This window comes from Mobula birostris, chromosome 9, assembly GCF_030028105.1.
Source record: "Mobula birostris isolate sMobBir1 chromosome 9, sMobBir1.hap1, whole genome shotgun sequence".
In the NCBI taxonomy this organism is placed as follows: Eukaryota; Metazoa; Chordata; class Chondrichthyes; order Myliobatiformes; family Myliobatidae; genus Mobula; species Mobula birostris.
The window spans coordinates 34,309,369-34,328,414 of NC_092378.1; the positions used below are offsets into that span (position 1 = coordinate 34,309,369).

Sequence of the window (19,046 nt, forward strand, 5' to 3'; positions counted from 1 at the left end):
CCAACGATTGAGATAATAATGATATAGTTCCAAATAAATTTTCAATTTAAGTGACAATCAGAAACACCCAGTCCAGTTATCTGTCCTTGCCACTTGCTAGCCCATGCCCAGAATATTTTAAGTCTATGAATATAAATAAGTAGCTTCATTTTCTGAATAGCAAATTAAATTTAACAATCAACATTCCTATTTCTCAACTAAGAGTGAAAAGATCATTGATGGAGAATCCTCTAAACTACACTATTCTTTGACTTATCATGTGCAAAATATTTAAATAGATTAGCACAACTACACTAAATTATAAAGTGAACACTTTGCTTCAATAAATTTATAGCACCTATAAAATTTCACAAGGTTTGTAAGACAGCTTTATGTTCAAACTTTGTATTCATTTTTGTGCAATATTTTACTACCTTTAAATTGCCAGCCAACATTCTGCATAAGTCATTTTTCTGCGGTCAATGAAGAATTATTTTAGAAAAATAACAAATTTTATAATGTAGTACCCTATTTACTTAAAATGTTAATGCATAGAGCACAAAAATATAAAACCAACAGTGATTAAAACAGCAGCTGTTGTATATTAGAAACAAAAGTAACTGAAAGTAGAAAATACACAAAGTATTTAATGGGTCAGGCAGCATCTGTGGGAAAAAGAAAGGAAAGATTAACATGTCAGGTTGATGCTATTTTACTAGAAAAAAATTACAATGCCAGTCTGGAATAAATCGTCAACTCATTCCAACAAGTCATGAGAACTTCAAAGTGACTGTAAGAGCTCAAGTTGAAACAGAACTGAAGGTAGTGAATAATGAAATATTTGACCCAACTTCAAACTTCAGTACTGCTATTCAAGCTTCCCCAGAGTTCAGAAAAGCTAGCAATGAAAGTGATAAAGAACCAAGGAACTTCGAAAGGCAGGTGATTTTTTTAAAATAATTTTGCGCACCTGAGAAGTAGGAAAGGTAATCCTAGCCTTGCATTTCTGAACGTCCACTGCATCCAACTCTTACATGAGACATTACAAAGGCAGCACTGCACTGGCCCAGATACAACCTAATCAAATGGTGTCATATTCATGCCCATCTTCATAAAAGATCCCAGACAGTTTTCTAAGAGCAGGGGACAGGTCTAAGGTTCTGCCAATTTCTAAATTAATAACATTGAAAGAAATCATCTGGTCATTCACTTTCTGTCAATTGTGCAACATTAAATATGATAATTGTGTAACATTTAGCTTTTTGCAAGAAATGCTTGCACAATCTAAGAGACATTTCTAGCACTAAGCTGATTTTTTTCATAAATCTGCATTATTACCTTTCAGGATGATAATGTGCATTTATAGAAATATACAAATTCACACAAAGCATTCACTACAATCTCTTCAATAATTACTATGCTGCACAATAATTAATCAATGATCAGAAATGTTTACTAAAGATTTTAGTCATCACAAAAGTTAAAAAAAAAATGTGCAAACTTAAGAAGCTCCCTAATTCAGTATCGGCTCTGTCCCATGTCAGCTAATTTGGGTAACTGCTGGTAGAAGCCCAAAAAAAACTCACTCAACAATGTGGAACAAAAGACAGCCAATTCAACAGAGGGCTTGCTAATCCCTATTAGAATTCACTACCTGTTCAATATTAATGCTTCAGAAATGGCAAAATTGCCAATGTCCACTAACTGGGTTCACACAAGAAATTATAAGTAGCCAATTATTAAAACTAAACTTGAGCAAGGTCAAGTCAAGAAAAGCAATTAGCTTTTTAAATAAAACCAAACTTTCTCTTCTTTAAGCTATGCTTTGTGGCAAAGATCTGTGTCAATCAACCCCAGTTTAACTCTCTAGCAAAATAATGACACCATCTTTTGTGCTACCAGGTTTCCTCGCACTCAAGAGTCAACGCTAATTTAACAAAATATAAAGGCGATCTTCTCAATTATTCCAAACTAGCTCCCGCGGAAGCATTAAATTTACCTGCAATTCACACCAAGCTACTTCAACAGTTGTTTCCGTGTCGAGACCCCTGTAGACAGTTTTGAATGATCCTCTCCCAATTTCTATGTCAAACTTCAAAAACCTCCCATCAGGGGAAGTTGCCACAGCCTTTGTCTCTACTTCTTCATTATCCTCCTGCGCCTTCCTCTCGAGATTTCTTGCCTCCTCCGCCTCTCGGTTCTCCGCACTGTCCTCTTCGCTGACTTTCGACTCAACCTCCTCCCTGATTGGAACAGCTTTTTGCTTTTTTCTGTCCTTGCTGATGATGCCGCTAACTGTACTTGCAGCATGATTGCAAACGTAAACATCGGGCGATCGGGCAGGGGGCCGAGATGGTTCATCACCAATACCAGCGACCCTACTTTCATCTTTCGCATTGCCATCAGTACAGTTTTCGCATTTTTCTTCGCCAATTACAGAAACTGCAGCAGACACTGGGTCAACAGGAGTTATTTGTATTGGAGGCCGCGTTTCACTATTATTGGTAACACCACTTATTAATATGGTTGTATTATCCGACTCAGGCGGAGAAACGATAATGCTGGTTTTACTAGGTAAATGGTCCAATGCGGTTACGTTAGAATCGCAGATCACACTCCTCCTAATAAAACGTTGGTGTTCTGCTTTGCTATCCTTGTCCATTGTATGCCTCCGCCTCCTGAGGGCGTTGAACTCTTCCTTTTTTCTCATACTTACTCCAAAACGTTCTCCTATTGTCGTGTCAGAACTAGAATTGGTACCGTTTTTAGGAGGTCGCAATAATGAATCAATTTTGTCTGCGCTTTCTGACATTGCCACAGGACAACCAACTGGCTATCGGCTTCAAAACAAAATGAAGGGGTTCTTCACTAACCCAAGATTTCAACACAAGGGGCAGGAAATCTTTTCTTTAACTACGAGACGACTGCAAGCTGATTTTTTAAATACAAAATAATTCCATATTATTTTTGTGCAAAGGGTAGGATCCCTGGAACACGGATGTTCCTTTAAAAAAGAGACAAAAAATACTGTCCATCTCAGTCAGTTGCAATACATCGTAATAAACAATCTGATGTGATTCATCCATCCTTAATTTAAAAAGACGAAACTGCTTTCATTCAATCTCAATTTCTCAAGAGAATAAAGGAATTTTAAAATGGAATGGAGAAGACGGTCAGTGAAAACAGTCAAGAGTTTTTTCCCCTCGTTTTAAGCTCCAATTTTTTTTAATTGCCCCTCCTCCAAAAGTACAATCAAAGCAACAAACTGTACAATTCTCTCAACAGCAGAACAGCTCAAGATCACGATTATCTGGAGACCTTTTTTTAAAACATCGATGATGTACAGCGCCACAACTGTTCCGTCGATGTCTGTAAAGGCTTTCAAAATGGATGCAATGAATATGTCGAGCTTTTCCGAAAAAGTCAACAAATGATGATGACAAGACAGGACCGTCACTCAGGAAAGGCCTGGAAGCAACAATGGAAACCACAGGGTAACATCCAGCTACCCGGGGAGAGGCTCTCACTGCGGTCCCTTCCACATACGTAACATCCCGGCTTCTTCCTCTCTTCCACTGTAACTGATTTTTCAACAAAACAAAATCGCCAACATTCCACTTCTGACAAATGATGATAGATTAGAGCCCGGGCCCCCCAGGTAAGAAGGGGGGCACGAAGATGGGTGCTTATTCCGTCTGTCAGATCCGAGATACACACGCTCTTTTCTTCCCAACTGTAAATGGCGGACACACTCTCTTCCACTCACTGATTGACTGAGACCTACCGAGAAGCTCAGCGCTCGAGCTCAAGACGTCAAACTCACGTGCACAGTACCCACAGCGAGGGTCTATGGGAAACGTAGTTTTCCGCTTCCAACGGACTCCCCGAAGATGCAATGTAATTTGAACGACGCCAAAAAAAACCCTTGAACTACAATTTCCATCATGCAGCCCAGGCTTTTCAGTTGGTTGGCGTTCATTTGTTCTCCCCCCTCCCAATAACTTTGCGTGGAGCAAGCGGCAAACACGTTGAGGCTGGCACGTGATGTGGACAATGGGGTGAATCAGGAGGATGTGCAGAGTGCGCCAAGGGTGGGGGTGAGGTTGCGTCTCCATTACTTAGTCATTGATTTCATTTATTGGCCTAGTGTGAAAAAAAATGTGCAGTTGCCGGCACCTCGTCCGTTTTTGAAGTACATATGACATAAATCATACGGAAATATTTCGGTGCGTGATACTGCAATTCTCGCTTGTTCAGTCAACTGTCTGAAGTTAAATAAAACCGCTGGAAATGGACCCAGGCTGAAATTAAAAATGCAGAATACTCGTCACGACATTTGAAAAGACCAGGCTAATTACTGAAGAGTTTATGAAGTATTTCGTTGATTAAATTTTATTTCAATTTCCGGAACTAAGATCCTGGGGTGTTGCACCATCGTAGAAGAAGGAATTAAAGTAAAACTAAATCCAGGTGAAACGTGTTATTTTCATTTGTTTTCCGACACATCTTAAATTAATTCTGTACATCAGGAAAATTAGAGAATTACGAGAACGACGAGGTAACATGGACAAGACACAAGATCAACTAAGATCTTATTGAACAGCGGGACACGATCAAAGGACCGCATGGCCTATTCCCAGTTTTATTTCAAAGTTCAAAGTGAAAATTATTATCAGAGCACATACAGGTCACCACATTCAACCCTGAGATTCTTTTTCCCGCGGGCATTCTCAGCAAATCTATAGAACAGTAACTATAAACAGGATCAATGAAACAACAAGAGCATAGAAGACAATAAACTGTAAATGCAGGTATAAATAGATAGAAATAATTAACAAGAGCATGAAATAACAAGATAAAGAGTCATTACAATGAGATCATTGGTTGTGGGAACACCAGAAACAGACTGTGTAGTTATCCTCTTTAGTTCCAAGGGCTTGATGGTTGAGAGGTAGTAACTGTTCTTGAACCTGCTGGAGTGAGTCCTGAGGTACTTTTACCTTAACCTGATGTCAGCAGTGAGAAAAGAGCACGGCCTGGGTGGTGAGGACCTTTGATGATAGATGCTTTTTTTCAACAATGTTTCATGTAGATATGCTCAATGGTTGGGAGGGCTTTACCTGTTATGTACTGGGCTGAATCCACTACCTTTTGTAGGATTTTTCACTAAAAGGCATTGGAGTTACCATACCAGGCGGTAATACAGCCAGTCAATACACTACCCACCACACATTTATAGAAGTTTGTCAAGGTTTTTGATGACATTCCGAATTGCCACAGACTTCTAAGGAAGTTGAATTGACTATTTCTTCCATCCTTCACATACATGAGGAGTAAATTTTTTTTCATTACGTCTCCATCTAAATGTGCAATGTGCAATTATAGTAATTTATAATAAATAGAGCAGTCAATGTAATATAGAGTACACTCAAATCAGAGTGAGTTCATCAGTCTGGTGGAAGAAGCTGTCCTGGAGCCTGTTGGTCCTGGTTGCGGTACCGTTTCCCAGATGGTAGCAGCTGCAATAGATTGTGGTTGGGGTGACTAGGGTCCCCCAATGATCCTGCGGCCCTTTTTACACACCAGTCCTTGTAAACGTCCTGAATCATGGGAAGTTCACAACTACAGATTCGTTGGGCTGTCCGCACCACTCTCTGCAGACTCCCGCGATTAAGGGAGATACAGTTCCCATACCAGGCAGTGATGCAGCCAATCAGGATGCTCTCCATTGTGCCCCTGTAGAAACTCCTTAGAATTTGGGGGCCCAAACCAAACTTCCTCAACTGTCTGAAGTGAACGAGGCGCTGTTGTGCCTTCATCATCACACAGCTGGTATGTATAGACCACGTGAGGTCCTCGGTGATGTGGATGCCAAGGAACTTGAAGCTGTTTACCCTCTCAATCCCAAATCCATTGATGTCAATAGAGGTTAGCCCGTCTCCATTCCTCCTGTAATCCACAACCAGCTCCTTTGTTTTTGCAACATTGAGGGAGAGGTTGCTTTCTTGACACCACTGTGTTAGAGAGATGACTCTTCCATGTAGGCCACCTCATTATTGTTTGAGATAAGGCCAATCAATGTAGTGTCGTCGGCAAATTTAATTAGCAGTTTGGAGCAGTGGGTAGTGACACAGTCATGGGTATACAGGGAGTAAAGGAGGGGACTCAGTACGCAGCCCTGAGGGGCTCCTGTATTGAGAGTCAGAGGGTTGGAAGTGAGGGAGCCCACTCTTACAACCTGCTGATGATCTGACAGGAAGTCCAGGATCCAACTGCACAAGGCAGGGTCAAGGCTGAGGTCTCTGAGCTTCTTGTCGAGCCTGGATGGAAAAAAGGTGTTGAATGCTGAACAGCATTCTCACATAAGCTTCCTTCTTCTCCAGATGTGTAAGGATGATATGTAGAGCAGTGGCTATTGCGTTGTCTGTCGATTGGTTCTTTCGGTAGGCAAATTGCAGGGAGTCCAGTTTGGGTGGTAGCAAGCTACAGATGTAATCCTTGACCAGCCGCTCAAAGCATTTGCTTATTATTGAGGTGATTGCGACAGGATGCTAGTTGTTCAGGCATGTTACCTTGGTCATTTTTGGTACAGTGACAATGATGGATAACTTTAAGCAAGAGAGCACTCTACACTGGGAGAAGGAGAGATTAAAAATGTCAGTAAACACACCTGCCAGTTGTGCTGCGCACTTCATGAGTACTCGCCCTGGGATGCCGTCCGGTCCCACAGCCTTGCCACTGTCCACTTGTTGCAAAGAACTGCGTACCTCAGCCTCAGAGATGACCAAGTTGCAGGTTGTAACAGTGGCTTTTCTCGGAGGCTCAGAGTTAGCGACATCGAACCGAGCATAAAAGTGACTGAGGCAATTGAGTGGAGATGCTGTCGTGCTTTCTTTGTAATTACATTTAGATGATTGGTCCAGGACAGGTTCTCTGAGATAGTGACACCCAGGAATTTAAAGTTACTGACCCACTCCATCTCTGATCCTCCGATGAGTACTGGCTCATGGACCTCTCATTTCTCTCCTGAAGTCTACAATCAGTTGCTTGGTCTTGCTGACATTGAGTGAGAGTTTGTTTTCAATCTCCCTCCTGTGTGCTGATTCATCACGGCCCACAACAGTGGTGTCATCAGCAAACTTGAAGGTGGTCTTGGAGCTGTACTTAGCCACACAGTCATAGGCGTAGAACTAGTAGAGCAGGGGGCTGAGCACCCAGCCCTGTGGTGCACCTGCACTGACGGAGATTGTGGAGGAGATGTTTTCACCAATCCGAGCTGACTGGGGTCTGCAAGTGAGGAAATTTCAAATCCATTTGCACAAGGGGGTATTAAAGCCCAGTTCTTGGAGTTTATTAATTAGTTTTGAGAGGATGATAATATTAAATGCTGAGCTGTAATCGATAAAGAGCATCCTGATGTATGCATCTTTGCCATCTAAATGTTCTAGAGTTGTGTGAAGAGCCAATGAGATGGCATCTGCTTTGGCCATGTTGCTTCTGTGGGCAAATTGGAGTAGATCCAAGCTGCATACTCACCAGGGATTGAAAAGGCACCACTGCTAGGTTATGGGCTTTTATAGATGGGAGTGTAGACGTGTTTTCCAATGTAAATTGGACATAATAGTCCTTTTAAGTGAAAATATTACTTTAGTTAAGCAACTAACTTCCTAGGCAATGGGCTTCTGTATTTTTATGGAATGAGACAGACCAGTAGAAGCTTCCTCTATGTATGGCTCTTGGTGCCAACTCAGTTTCTAGCCATACATATTTTGTAACATAACTATAAAAGTTGAAATAATTTTCACTAGCGGTATTAGCAGGATGCTATTCTTAAAGCTGGAGGCAACATGGTTGAATTTGGTTGGTCAATGTCAGAGACTGAGTTATCAATTAGACATCTTACCACTATCCGAAAGTTGGGCAGAGTATGGACGGCTTAAATATCTACTTCATAGTTATCCCTATCTCATTATTGGAATGTTAATACTGAAATATTCAAATATTGCAGAGTGGTTAGCTCAATGCTTTACAGTACAGGCAATCCAGGTTCAATTCCCACCGCTGCCTGTAAGGAGTTTGTATGTTCTCCCCGTGACCGCGTGGATTTTCTCAGGATTCTCCAGTTTTCTCCCACAGTCCAAAGATGTACTGGTTATTAAGTTAATTGGTGATTGGAAATTGTCCCATGATTAGGCTCAGATTCAACTGAGGGTTGCTAGGCGGTGCAGCTCAAAGGGCCAGAATGGCCTATTTCATGCTATATCTCAATAAAATAAGTAACTAAATAATAAACTCAAATATCAATGGCCCCATTGATTTAGGTTTGAACAAGAAACATATAAATAAGATGTACAAGAGTGAGATAGATTGGCTGGTTGAGTGGTGTTGCAACAACAATCTTGCACTCAACATCAGTAAGACCAAGGAATTAATTGTGAACTTCAGGAAGGGAAAGCCAAGAGGTCATTGAGGGGTCAGCAGTGGAGAGGATGAGCAGTTCAATGTTCCCAGATGTTAACATCTCTGAAGATCTATCCTAGACCCAACATATTGATGCAATTAAAAAGAAGCCGCATTAGCTGCTATATTTCATCAGGAGTTTGAGGAATTGTGAAGGATTAAAGAGGAAACATCTCTCTGAACCTAGCCCATACTTCCTCAGAAAACCTGAATTAGAAAATATGAAAATGATTTCTACCCAGCATTCAAGTTCTTGATTTGAAAAGCATAAATTTCTCATTTCCTTAAGAACCAGAGATTTTTAACATACTATATTTGTCATTTTGATATTTTAAATAAACAAAATGGCTGATGTTATGTAACTATTATGGTGGAATTAACCAGTAGTTATGTTTTGGGATTTGCATTTAATTCAACGTTACTATCTTTCTGGCAAACAGACCACAGGTGCCCTATAATTTGAAATATGCCTTTAACTGCCAGACAGCTCAAAAATTAAACAAACAAAAACTTTGACACTGAACATTGGCCAATTGGTTTTGTGGGTTTTGTAAATTTAGTGAGTATCTCAGGCAAACAGGCATGTATTGCAATGCTTCTGGTGAGCTTCCAGGACTTAGACCCAGAGTTATAGCAATGCATTTTTAGATGGTAACAACGTGTCCACTGTGCACTAGCAGTGGAAGAAAGAAATTTTCATATTGGTGAATGCAATACCAGTCAAACATTATGCCTCATCATGGATGGTGTTGACCTATCTGAGTGTTGTTGGTGTTGCACTTATCCAAGTAAGTGAAGAGTGTTCCATTTAATTCCCAAAACAAGCCTGTAAATAATAGAGAGGGCTTGGGTGTCAGAGGTGAGTCACTCTCTGATCTGCTTTTATAGCCTCAGTATTTATGCAGCGTGTCCAGTTGAGTTTCTGCTTAATAATCACTCCCAATCTCCCACCAACCCCACCAGCAGCAGCTTTATGGTAGGGCGCTTGATCATGATAAGGACTTTGAAGGATGGGGGGAACGACTCATATTCTTAAGGATGATTATCATCACTTTTGTGGCGGGATTCCTAGCCACATGTCAGCCCATGCCTGAATATTGTCTAAGTTTTGCTGCAGACTGGCATGGACTCCTTAATTTTCTACAGAATTAATAGATTAAACTATCGCTACCATCAGCGGACATCACACTTCTGACATTGTGATAGAAGGAAGGTCATTGAAGAAGCCACTGACAATGATTGGGCTTTGGACAATGGCCTGAGAATCTCCTGCAGTTATATTCTAGGACTGGGTTAGTTGAACTCCAACAACTAGAAAAAAACTTTTTTTGGGAGCTAGACTCCAAACTGTGTGTTCACTTAGATACCCGTTGACTTAGGTTTTACTCAGGCCGTTGACACATTACTCAATCAAATGCTGCTGTGGTATCACAGGCAGTCACTCAGACTTCAGTTCTTTGGTCCATGTTTTGACCTAGGCTGCAATAAGGCCTAGAATCTAAATATCCCTGTAAAATCAGACCAGACTTCAATTTTGATGCATGCTATTACTATCAAAATTAATGGGATAATTTTAGATCACGTCAGTTACAGAATTCCTGAAATAGTAAAGCCGAGTGGCCATTGTTGGAGTGGATCAGTGTTAGAGTGGGGAGGCTTTTGCTCATCAGTGTTCATTGAGAACAGGCTTGGGTGAGGTACGTATCTGGTAAGTTTCTCCTTTTTCATTCTTTCATCTGTTGGTACATAGTTAGAGCAATCAGAATGGCTCCAGGGCTGTGTTGTGTTGTTTGTGTAAAATGTAGGAATTCAGGGAGACCTCTAGCCTCCCAGATAACCACATCTGCACCGAGTGCACCAAGCTGCAGCTCCTCAGAGAACATGTTAAAGAACTGGAGCTGCAGCTTAATGGCATTCGGGTCACATGGGAAATTGAGGAGGTGATAGATAGGAGCTACAGGGAAGTTGTCACCCCTAAGTTCCAGAAAGCAGGTACCCGGGTGACTATCCGGAGAGGGAAAGGAAATGGGCACCCAGTACAAAGTTCCCCTCAATAATAAGTATACAATTTTAGACACTGTTGGGGATGGGTTGGGGGGGGGGGGTGCGGAGCTGCAGTGACCTGGTCTCTAGCACTGAATCTGGCACAGTGGCTCAGAAGCGAAGTGGGGGGAGAAGAGGACTGCAGTAATGATAGAGGACTCCATAAATACGAAATTCTGTGGACACAATAGAGACACCCAAATGCTATGTTGCCTCCCAGCTGCCAGGGTCAGGGACATGTTGGACTGGGTCCGTCGTGGCATTCTAAAGGGGAGGAGGTGCAGCTAGAAGTCTTGGTACATATTGGCACCAATGACATAGGTTGGAAAAGGGAAAAGAGAATTTAGGGAACTAGGTAGAAAGCTGAAAAGCAGGACCTCCAGGGCCGTATTTGCTGGATTGCTGCCTGTGCCATGTGGCAGTGGGGGTAAGAATAGGATGATTTTGCACATGAATGCGTGGCCAAGGAACTGGTGCAAGGGGTAGAGTATCAGATTTTTTGATCATTGGGATGTCTTCTGGGGAGTGACCTATACAAAAGAGATGGGTTACACCTGAAACCAAGGGGGACCAACATACCTGTGGGCAGGTTTGCTACAACTTGGCAAGGGTTTAAACTAATTTAGCAGGGGAGTGGAAAATAAGTGATAGGGCTGAGGCTGGGGCAGTTAGTATACAAGTAGTGGCAGTGTGTAGTGAAGCTGTCAGGAAGAAAAAGCAGATGATAGGGCAAAATTGCATTTAGTGGAATGAGTTGCAGTGTAACGGGGACAAAAAAAGGGCGATGAATACAGGACTGAAGGTGCTATATTTGAATGCACGCAGCATACGGAACAATGTAGATGATCTTGTAGCGCACTTAGAGATTGGCAGGAATTACGTTGTGGGCAGCACTAATTGATGGTTCGAAGAAGATTACAGTTGGGATCTTACTCCAAGGACAGGCATTTAGGCAGAGGGGATGGTGTGGCTCTGTTGGTTAAAAATGAAATCAAATCCTTAGAAAGATGTGATTCAGGATCAGAAGATGTAGAGTCAATGTGGGTAGAGTTAAGGAACTGCAAAGGTAACAAAACCCTGATGGCAGTTATATAAAGGCCTCTGAACAGTAGAATCAATGGATTTTGGTATGGTTCCAAAAGACTGGAAAATTGGAAATGTCACTCCTCTCTTCAAGAAGGAAGGGAATCAGAAGAAATGAAATTTAGCTAGTTAGCCTGATCTCAGTGGTAATGTCAACGTTAGAGTTGATTGTTAAGGATGAGTTTTCAGGATACTTGGAGACACATGATGAAATAGATCAAAGACAGCATGGTTTCCTTAAGGGAAAATAGTGCCTGACAAACCTGTTGGAATTGAGCACATAACAAGCAGGATAGACAAGGGAGAATACTGTGTACTTGGATTTTCAGAAGGCCTTTGACAAGGTGCTGCACATGAGTCTCTATGTAAAATAAGAGCCCATGGTATTACAGGAAAGATACTAGCATGGATAGAGCACTGGCTGATGGCAGGAAGCAAACCGTGGGAATAAAGGGAGCCTTTTCTGATTGGCTGCCAGTGACTACTGGTGTTCTGCAGGGGTCAATATTAGGACCTCATGTCAAAGATTCGGATGATGGAATTGATGGCTTAGTGGCCAAGTTTGTGGACGATACAAAGCTAGGTGGAGGATCAGGTAATTCTGAGGAAGCAGGGAGGCTGCAGAAGGACTTAGACAGATTAGGAGAATGGGCAAATTATTGGCAAATGAAATACAGTGTTGGAAAGCATGTGGCATTTAACTTTGGTAGAAGGAATAAAAGCATGGGGAGAAAATTCAAAAATACAAGGTGTAAAGGGACTTGAGAGTCTTTGTGCAGGATTCCCTAAAAGTCAATTCACAGGTTGAGTCTGTGGTGAGGAAGGCAAATGCAATGTTAGCATTCTTTTCAAGAAGGCTAGAATATAACAGCAAGGAGGTAATACTGAAGCTTTATAAAGCATTGCTGAGGCTTCACTTGGAGTATTGTGAGCAGTTCTGGGTCCGTTATCTAAGAAAAGATGTGCTGGAGTGGGTTCAAAGGAAGTTCATGAAAATGATCCTGGAAATGAAAGGCTTCTCATCTAAAGAACATTGTATAGCTCTGGACCTGAACTTGCTATAATTTACAAGAATGAGGGGAGATCTCATTGAATGTTGAAAGACGTAAATAGTGTGGATATGGTGAGGATGTTTCCTATAGTGAGGGAGTCTAGGACCAGAGTGCACAGCCTCAGAATAGAGTGCCATCCATGTAGAACCGAGATCAGGAGGAATTTCTTTAGCCAGAGGGTGATGAATATGTGAAATACATTGTTGCAGATGGCTGTGGAGGTCAGGTCACCGAGTGTATTTAAGTTGGGAGTTGAAAGGTTCTTATCTAGTTGATAGATTAATCAGGGTGTCAAAGGTTTTGGGGAAATCCAGGAGAATGGGGTTGAGAGGGAAATGGATCAGCCATGATCAAATAGCAGAGCATACTATTCAATATGCTAAATATCCTAATTCTGCTCCTATGTCTTATGGTCTTGTAGAATTTTTTTATACAATAATCTAACCTGAAACATAATATATCTCTCTCAAACTACCAGATTCACCGCTAGTTCAATGAAGAATATAGAAAGAGCTAGAAATATGGTGACAAACTCAAGGCTAAAGCACTTGTAATCAACTTACAATAGAAGTAGATCATCTGTCTCAGGCTTCCCTTACGGTCCGTATCACCATAGAATCTACTTAACAGCTTCTGCCTAAAAATTATCTGATTTTTGCTACAAATAGTTATGATATGCTTCATTATCTGAAGAACTGTGAATAGAATTGGACATTGTTGAATGAAAATCCCCAGGAATGTTGAGGAAAGGTCATTGAAGTCTTTCAATACAATTCATCCTTAAGCATCTGAGGGTTTCCTGTAATTATGTTCTGAATTGAGATGATTGATCAAGGCTGGATATCAGTCAATCAATTAAACAATGGAATAGATAAGCCAACTGAAGCTATGAAGCCCAATGACAAACAAGAGAAAATCTGCAGATGCTGGCAATGCAAGCAACACACACAAAATGCTGGAGGAAGTCAGCAGGCCATGCAGCATCTATGGGAGAGAGTACAGTTGACGTTTCAGGCCGAGACCCTTCATTGGGACTGGAGAAAATAAAGATGAGAAGTTGGAGTAAGAAGGTGGGAAGAGGCAGACCTGGGTGTTATCAGCATATGTGCACAAGCTGGCACCATAGTTGTGCCCCACTAACATATAGATGAGAATGAGTAAGATCAGAAGTTGAGCCTTTGTGAGATTCTGTGGATGGCAGCATAGAGTGCTACAGAAGACAATTTACAGATATATGCCAGAAACATTGAGATGGATAAAAGTGGAACCAAGTAAAAGAGAGCAACAAAGTTGAAACAATGAAGAAAGAAAACAAGAGAAGGCTATATGCCAAGGCCAAAGGGAGCAGAGTGCAGAGTGCTGAGCAAGATGACAAGTGATAGAGGAGCTGGTAATAGTCAGGGTTATTTGTGACTATGGTTATGGATGTTTTATTATATGGGGTAGGGAAAAATCTTTCACTGGCGATTGCAAAACAAAAAAAATTGCAGGGAAATTGCACAAATTTCAGAGCCTCAGAAAATCTCTATCAGCTTAGCAGTAAAAATGATAGGACTCCATAATCTCAAACTCACCAACTGCATATGTAGATTTAAAAGGAAAATTATTTTAGATATTTGAATAAATAAGTATTTCAAAATGTTCTTCACTGTTTTCAATCTGATTTTAAGTCTTGCAGTTTTTTTTATTAACCTCAGTAATAATATAAAAGTGGAATGAAATACCAGCAACATTTACACCAGTTAGGAGGGTTTGTGAAACGGAAATAAACGTGCAGTATTTATTCACACCAACCATTTCAACATTTTGTGATTTCAGATCAAAAAGTCACAAAGGAAATGGAACAAGACATAGAATTCACAAAAGTGTATAATAATGAAGATGCAAGAGCTACTGTTTCAGGGGAAGGAAAGCAGAAACTTAACAGGCCAAGATGGCATACTTAAACCACATACTTCCTCCACGGTCTAGCTGCAAAACATTACAGCTAATTTCAGTTCCTAACATCCATTTGTCATAGAAAATGTGTGCATCATTCGTGCCATGAAATACATTCCAACCGTAGCACTGCAGAACTGCACCTTGGAATAAGCTACGTCTCAAGCCAGGTTGTTCCTGTACAGCAAAAACACTGGCATTTACCCAAGCATTTGTAGAATTGCCTGTTCACAAAAAGCAGAACAATTGAATCCAGCAAATCAATCTACTCCCCATCAGCAGCAAAGTAATGGAACCTATCATTGACATTGCTATCAACCAACATTTACTCACCATTAACCAACTACCAATGCCTAGTTTGGATTTCATCAGGATTAGTCAGGTCCAGACTCCAGACATCACCACAGTCTTAGTCCAACCATGGACCACAGCTGAATTCTAAAGGTGGGATGCCAGCAATTGCTCTTGACACCAATGGAACTGGTGATTAAGTGCGGAAGTCAAAGTCAAAGTAAATTTATTATCAAAGTATGTATATGTCACTATATACTTACTACCTTAAGATACATTTTCTCACATGAACATAGAGAAAGACAATAGAATTGCTGATAAATTATAAATAACAAAGACTAGCAAACAGCCAACATACAAAAGAAGACAAATCATGCAAATAATTTGAAAAAGTAAATAAATAATACTACGAACATGAGTTGCAGAGACCTTGAAAGTGAATGTATAGGTTGTGGAGTCAGTTCAGCATCAAGGTGAGTGAAGTTATTCTTGCCGGTTGAGGAGTCCGATAGTTGTAGAGTAAGAACTTCCTGAAACTGGTGATGTGGGACTTAAGAAGGAAGCACCATCATTGGTGGTGTAGTTAAAGTCAGATCATGAAAGCAGGCATTGCATTGGCCTTCCTACCACCAACTCAACCTGCAAGTTAACCTTGGAGAATCCTGCACGAGAACTCTCTTTGCACCTCTGAGTTTTGAATATTCTTCCTGTTTAGAAAATAGTTTGTGCCTTTATTCCTTCTACCAATCTGCATGGCCATACACTTCTTTACATTATATTCCATCTGCCAGTTCTTTGCCCATTCTCCCAATCTGTCAGATTCTTCTTCTGCAGGTTCCCTGCTTCTTCAGAACTACAAAATCATTGACACAACATGAAAAGAAGCAGTTCCAACACCGACCCCTGCAGAACACCACGAGTCACTGGCAGCCAACCAGAAAAGGCCACCTTGATTCCCGGCCTTTGTCTCCTGCCAATCAGCCAATCTTTGATCCACGTGAGTTTCTTTCCTGCAATACCATGGGCTCTTGCCTTTTAAGCAGCTTCATGTGCAGCACCTTGTCAAAGGCCTCTTGAAAGTCCAAGTAGAAAACATCCACTGACACTCCTTTGTTTACCTTGCCTGTTATTTTCTCGAAGAATTCCAACAGATTAGTCAGGCAAGTTCCCCCCTAAAGAAAACATACTGATTTTGGCCTATCTTATCATATGCTTCTGAGTACCTTAAAACTTCATCCTGAATAATGGACTTCAAAATCTTCCCAACTACTGGAGTCAGGATAACTGGCCTATAATTTCCTTTTTTCTGCCACCTCCCATCTTGAAGAGTGGAGTGACATTTGCAATTTTCCAGTCCTCCAGAACCATTCCAGAATCCATTAATTCTTGAAAGATCATTACTAATGCCTTCTCATTAGCTTCAGTAACAGTACCTCTATCAGAACCCCGGAGAGGCCATCTGGTCTAGGTGACCTATCTACATTCAGACCTTTCAACTTCCCAAGCACCTTCCCCTTAGTAGTAGCAACACATTCACTTCTGTCCCCAGACACACTCGAATTTCTGACATACAAACGTTTGTACAACTGATGTCTTCCACAGTGAAGACTGTTGCAAAATACTTATTAAGTTCATCTGCCATTTCTTTGTCCTCTATTACTATCTCTCCAGGATCTTTTCCCAGTGATCTGATATCTACTGTCTCCTCTCTTTACTCTTTAAATATCTGAAAAAACATTTTTGTATCTTCTTTAATATGATTGTCTAGCTTGCCTACATATTTCATCTTTTCTCTCTTTATGCCTTTTTAGTTGTCTTCTGTTGGTTCTTCCTCTGATGGCTATAGTGCTTCTTATCACTTCCTCCCAGTCTAAGACTATACCAGTTCCCTCTTTTTTGATCAAGTATCTTTTTCAGATCTCTCCTGGATTACATTTTACTTCTGCTGTTTATCGTTCACACAAAACATACAAAATTCTTCCTGAAAGTTCAAAGTATATTGTGGATATGTTATCTATTTTGGTTAAAATATCCTCCTATTCTCTTTCAAGCTTCTTTTTAATATGGATTCCATTGACATTTTCTCTCTTTGTAATATTTCCTCATTGTACCTCATTGGCTGGATCTGTGCAACTATGGGGGCGGGGGGGGGGGTCCCTTCTCCCTGTTCAGAGTCAGTGATTTAGAAACATAGAAACATAGAAAATAGGTGCAGGAGTAGGCCATTCGGCCCTTCGAGCCTGCACCGCCATTTATTATGATCATGGCTGATCATCCAACTCAGAACCCCGCCCCAGCCTTCCCTCCATACCCCCTGATCCCCGTAGCCACAAGGGCCATATCTAACTCCCTCTTAAATATAGCCAATGTACTGGCCTCAACTGCTTCCTGTGGCAGAGAATTCCACAGATTCACCACTCTCTGAGTGAAGAAGTTTTTCCTAATCTCGGTCCTAAAAGGCTTCCCCTTTATCCTCAAACTGTGACCCCTTGTTCTGGACTTCCCCAACATCGGGAACAATCTTCCTGCATCTAGCCTGTCCAATCCCTTTAGGATTTTATACGTTTCAATCAGATCCCCCCTCAATCTTCTAAATTCCAACGAGTACAAGCCCAGTTCATCCAGTCTTTCTTCATATGAAAGTCCTGCCATCCCAGGAATCAATCTGGTGAACCTTCTTTGTACTCCCTCTATGGCAAGGATGTCTTTCCTCAGATTAGGGGACCAAAACTGCACACAATACTCCAGGTGTGGTCTCACCAAGGCCTTGTACAACTGCAGTAGTACCCCCCTGCTCCTGTACTCGAATCCTCTCGCTATAAATGCCAGCATACCATTCGCCTTTTTCACCGCCTGCTGTACCTGCATGCCCACTTTCAATGACTGGTGTATAATGACACCCAGGTCTCATTGCACCTCCCCTTTTCCTAATCGGCCACCATTCAGATAATAATCTGTTTTCCTATTTTTGCTACCAAAGTGGATAACTTCACATTTATCCACATTAAATTGCATCTGCCATGAATTTGCTCACTCACCCAACCTATCCAAGTCACTCTGCATCCTCTTAGCATCCTCCTCACAGCTAACACTGCCACCCAGCTTCGTGTCATCCGCAAACTTGGAGATGCTGCATTTAATTCCCTCATCCAAGTCATTAATATACATTGTAAACAACTGGGGTCCCAGCACTGAGCCTTGCGGTACCCCACTAGTCACCGCCTGCCATTCTGAAAAGGTCCCGTTTATTCCCACTCTTTGCTTCCTGTCTGCTAACCAATTCTCCATCCACATCAATACCTTACCCCCAATACCATGTGCTTTAAGTTTGCACACTAATCTCCTGTGTGGGACCTTGTCAAAAGCCTTTTGAAAGTCCAAATATACCACATCCACTGGTTCTCCCCTATCCACTCTACTAGTTATATCCTCAAAAAATTCTATGAGATTCGTCAGACATGATTTTCCCTTCACAAATCCATGCTGACTTTGTCCGATGATTTCACCGCTTTCCAAATGTGCTGTTATCACATCTTTGATAACTGACTCCAGCAGTTTCCCCACCACCGACGTTAGGCTAACCGGTCTATAATTCCCCGGTTTCTCTCTCCCTCCTTTTTTAAAAAGTGGGGTTACATTAGCCACCCTCCAATCCTCAGGAACTAGTCCAGAATCTAACTAGTTTTGAAAAATTATCACTAATGCATCCACTATTTCTTGGGCTACTTCCTTAAGCACTCTGGGATGCAGACCATCTGGCCCTGGGGATTTATCTGCCTTTAATCCCTTCAATTTACCTAACACCACTTCCCTACTAACAAGTATTTCGCTCAGTTCCTCCATCTCACTGGACCCTCTGTCCCCTAATATTTCTGGAAGATTATTTATGTCCTCCTTAGTGAAGACAGAACCAAAGTAATTATTTAATTGGTCTGCCATGTCCTTGCTTCCCATAATTAATTCACCTGTTTCTGTCTGTAGGGGACCTACATTTGTCTTTACCAGTCTTTTCCTTTTTACATACCTATAAAAGCTTTTACAGTCAGTTTTTATGTTCCCTGCCAGTTTTCTCTCATAATCTTTTTTCCCCTTCCTAATTAAGCCCTTTGTCCTCCTCTGCTGAACTCTGAATTTCTCCCAGTCCTCAGGTGAGCCACTTTCTCTGGCTAATTTGTATGCTGCTTCTTTGGAATTGATACT

General features: G+C 41.3%; 2 protein-coding genes across 16 annotated transcripts in view; one reads left to right on the plus strand and one right to left on the minus strand.

The window, feature by feature from the left end:
* LOC140202656 (serine/threonine-protein kinase WNK1-like) overlaps positions 1-3,760 on the minus strand; it is a 160,689-nt gene extending 156,929 nt beyond the window's left edge. For 9 of the 10 annotated variants that reach the window (XM_072267781.1, XM_072267780.1, XM_072267783.1 and 6 more), the window contains exon 1: positions 1,979-3,759. In XM_072267781.1, coding sequence (XP_072123882.1) covers positions 1,979-2,791 — 813 coding nt within the window. In that variant the 5' untranslated portion in view covers positions 2,792-3,759. Of the gene's footprint in view, positions 1-1,978 lie in introns of all 10 variants that reach the window. The other variant, XM_072267777.1, reaches the window with a different exon arrangement.
* Positions 1-19,046, plus strand: part of LOC140202658 (ninjurin-2-like) — a 288,428-nt gene that overhangs the window by 42,897 nt on the left and 226,485 nt on the right. For all 6 annotated transcript variants that reach the window (XM_072267784.1, XM_072267785.1, XM_072267787.1 and 3 more), the window contains exon 2: positions 14,436-15,319. In XM_072267784.1, coding sequence (XP_072123885.1) covers positions 15,261-15,319 — 59 coding nt within the window. In that variant the 5' untranslated portion in view covers positions 14,436-15,260. The remainder of the gene's footprint in view (positions 1-14,435; positions 15,320-19,046) is intronic.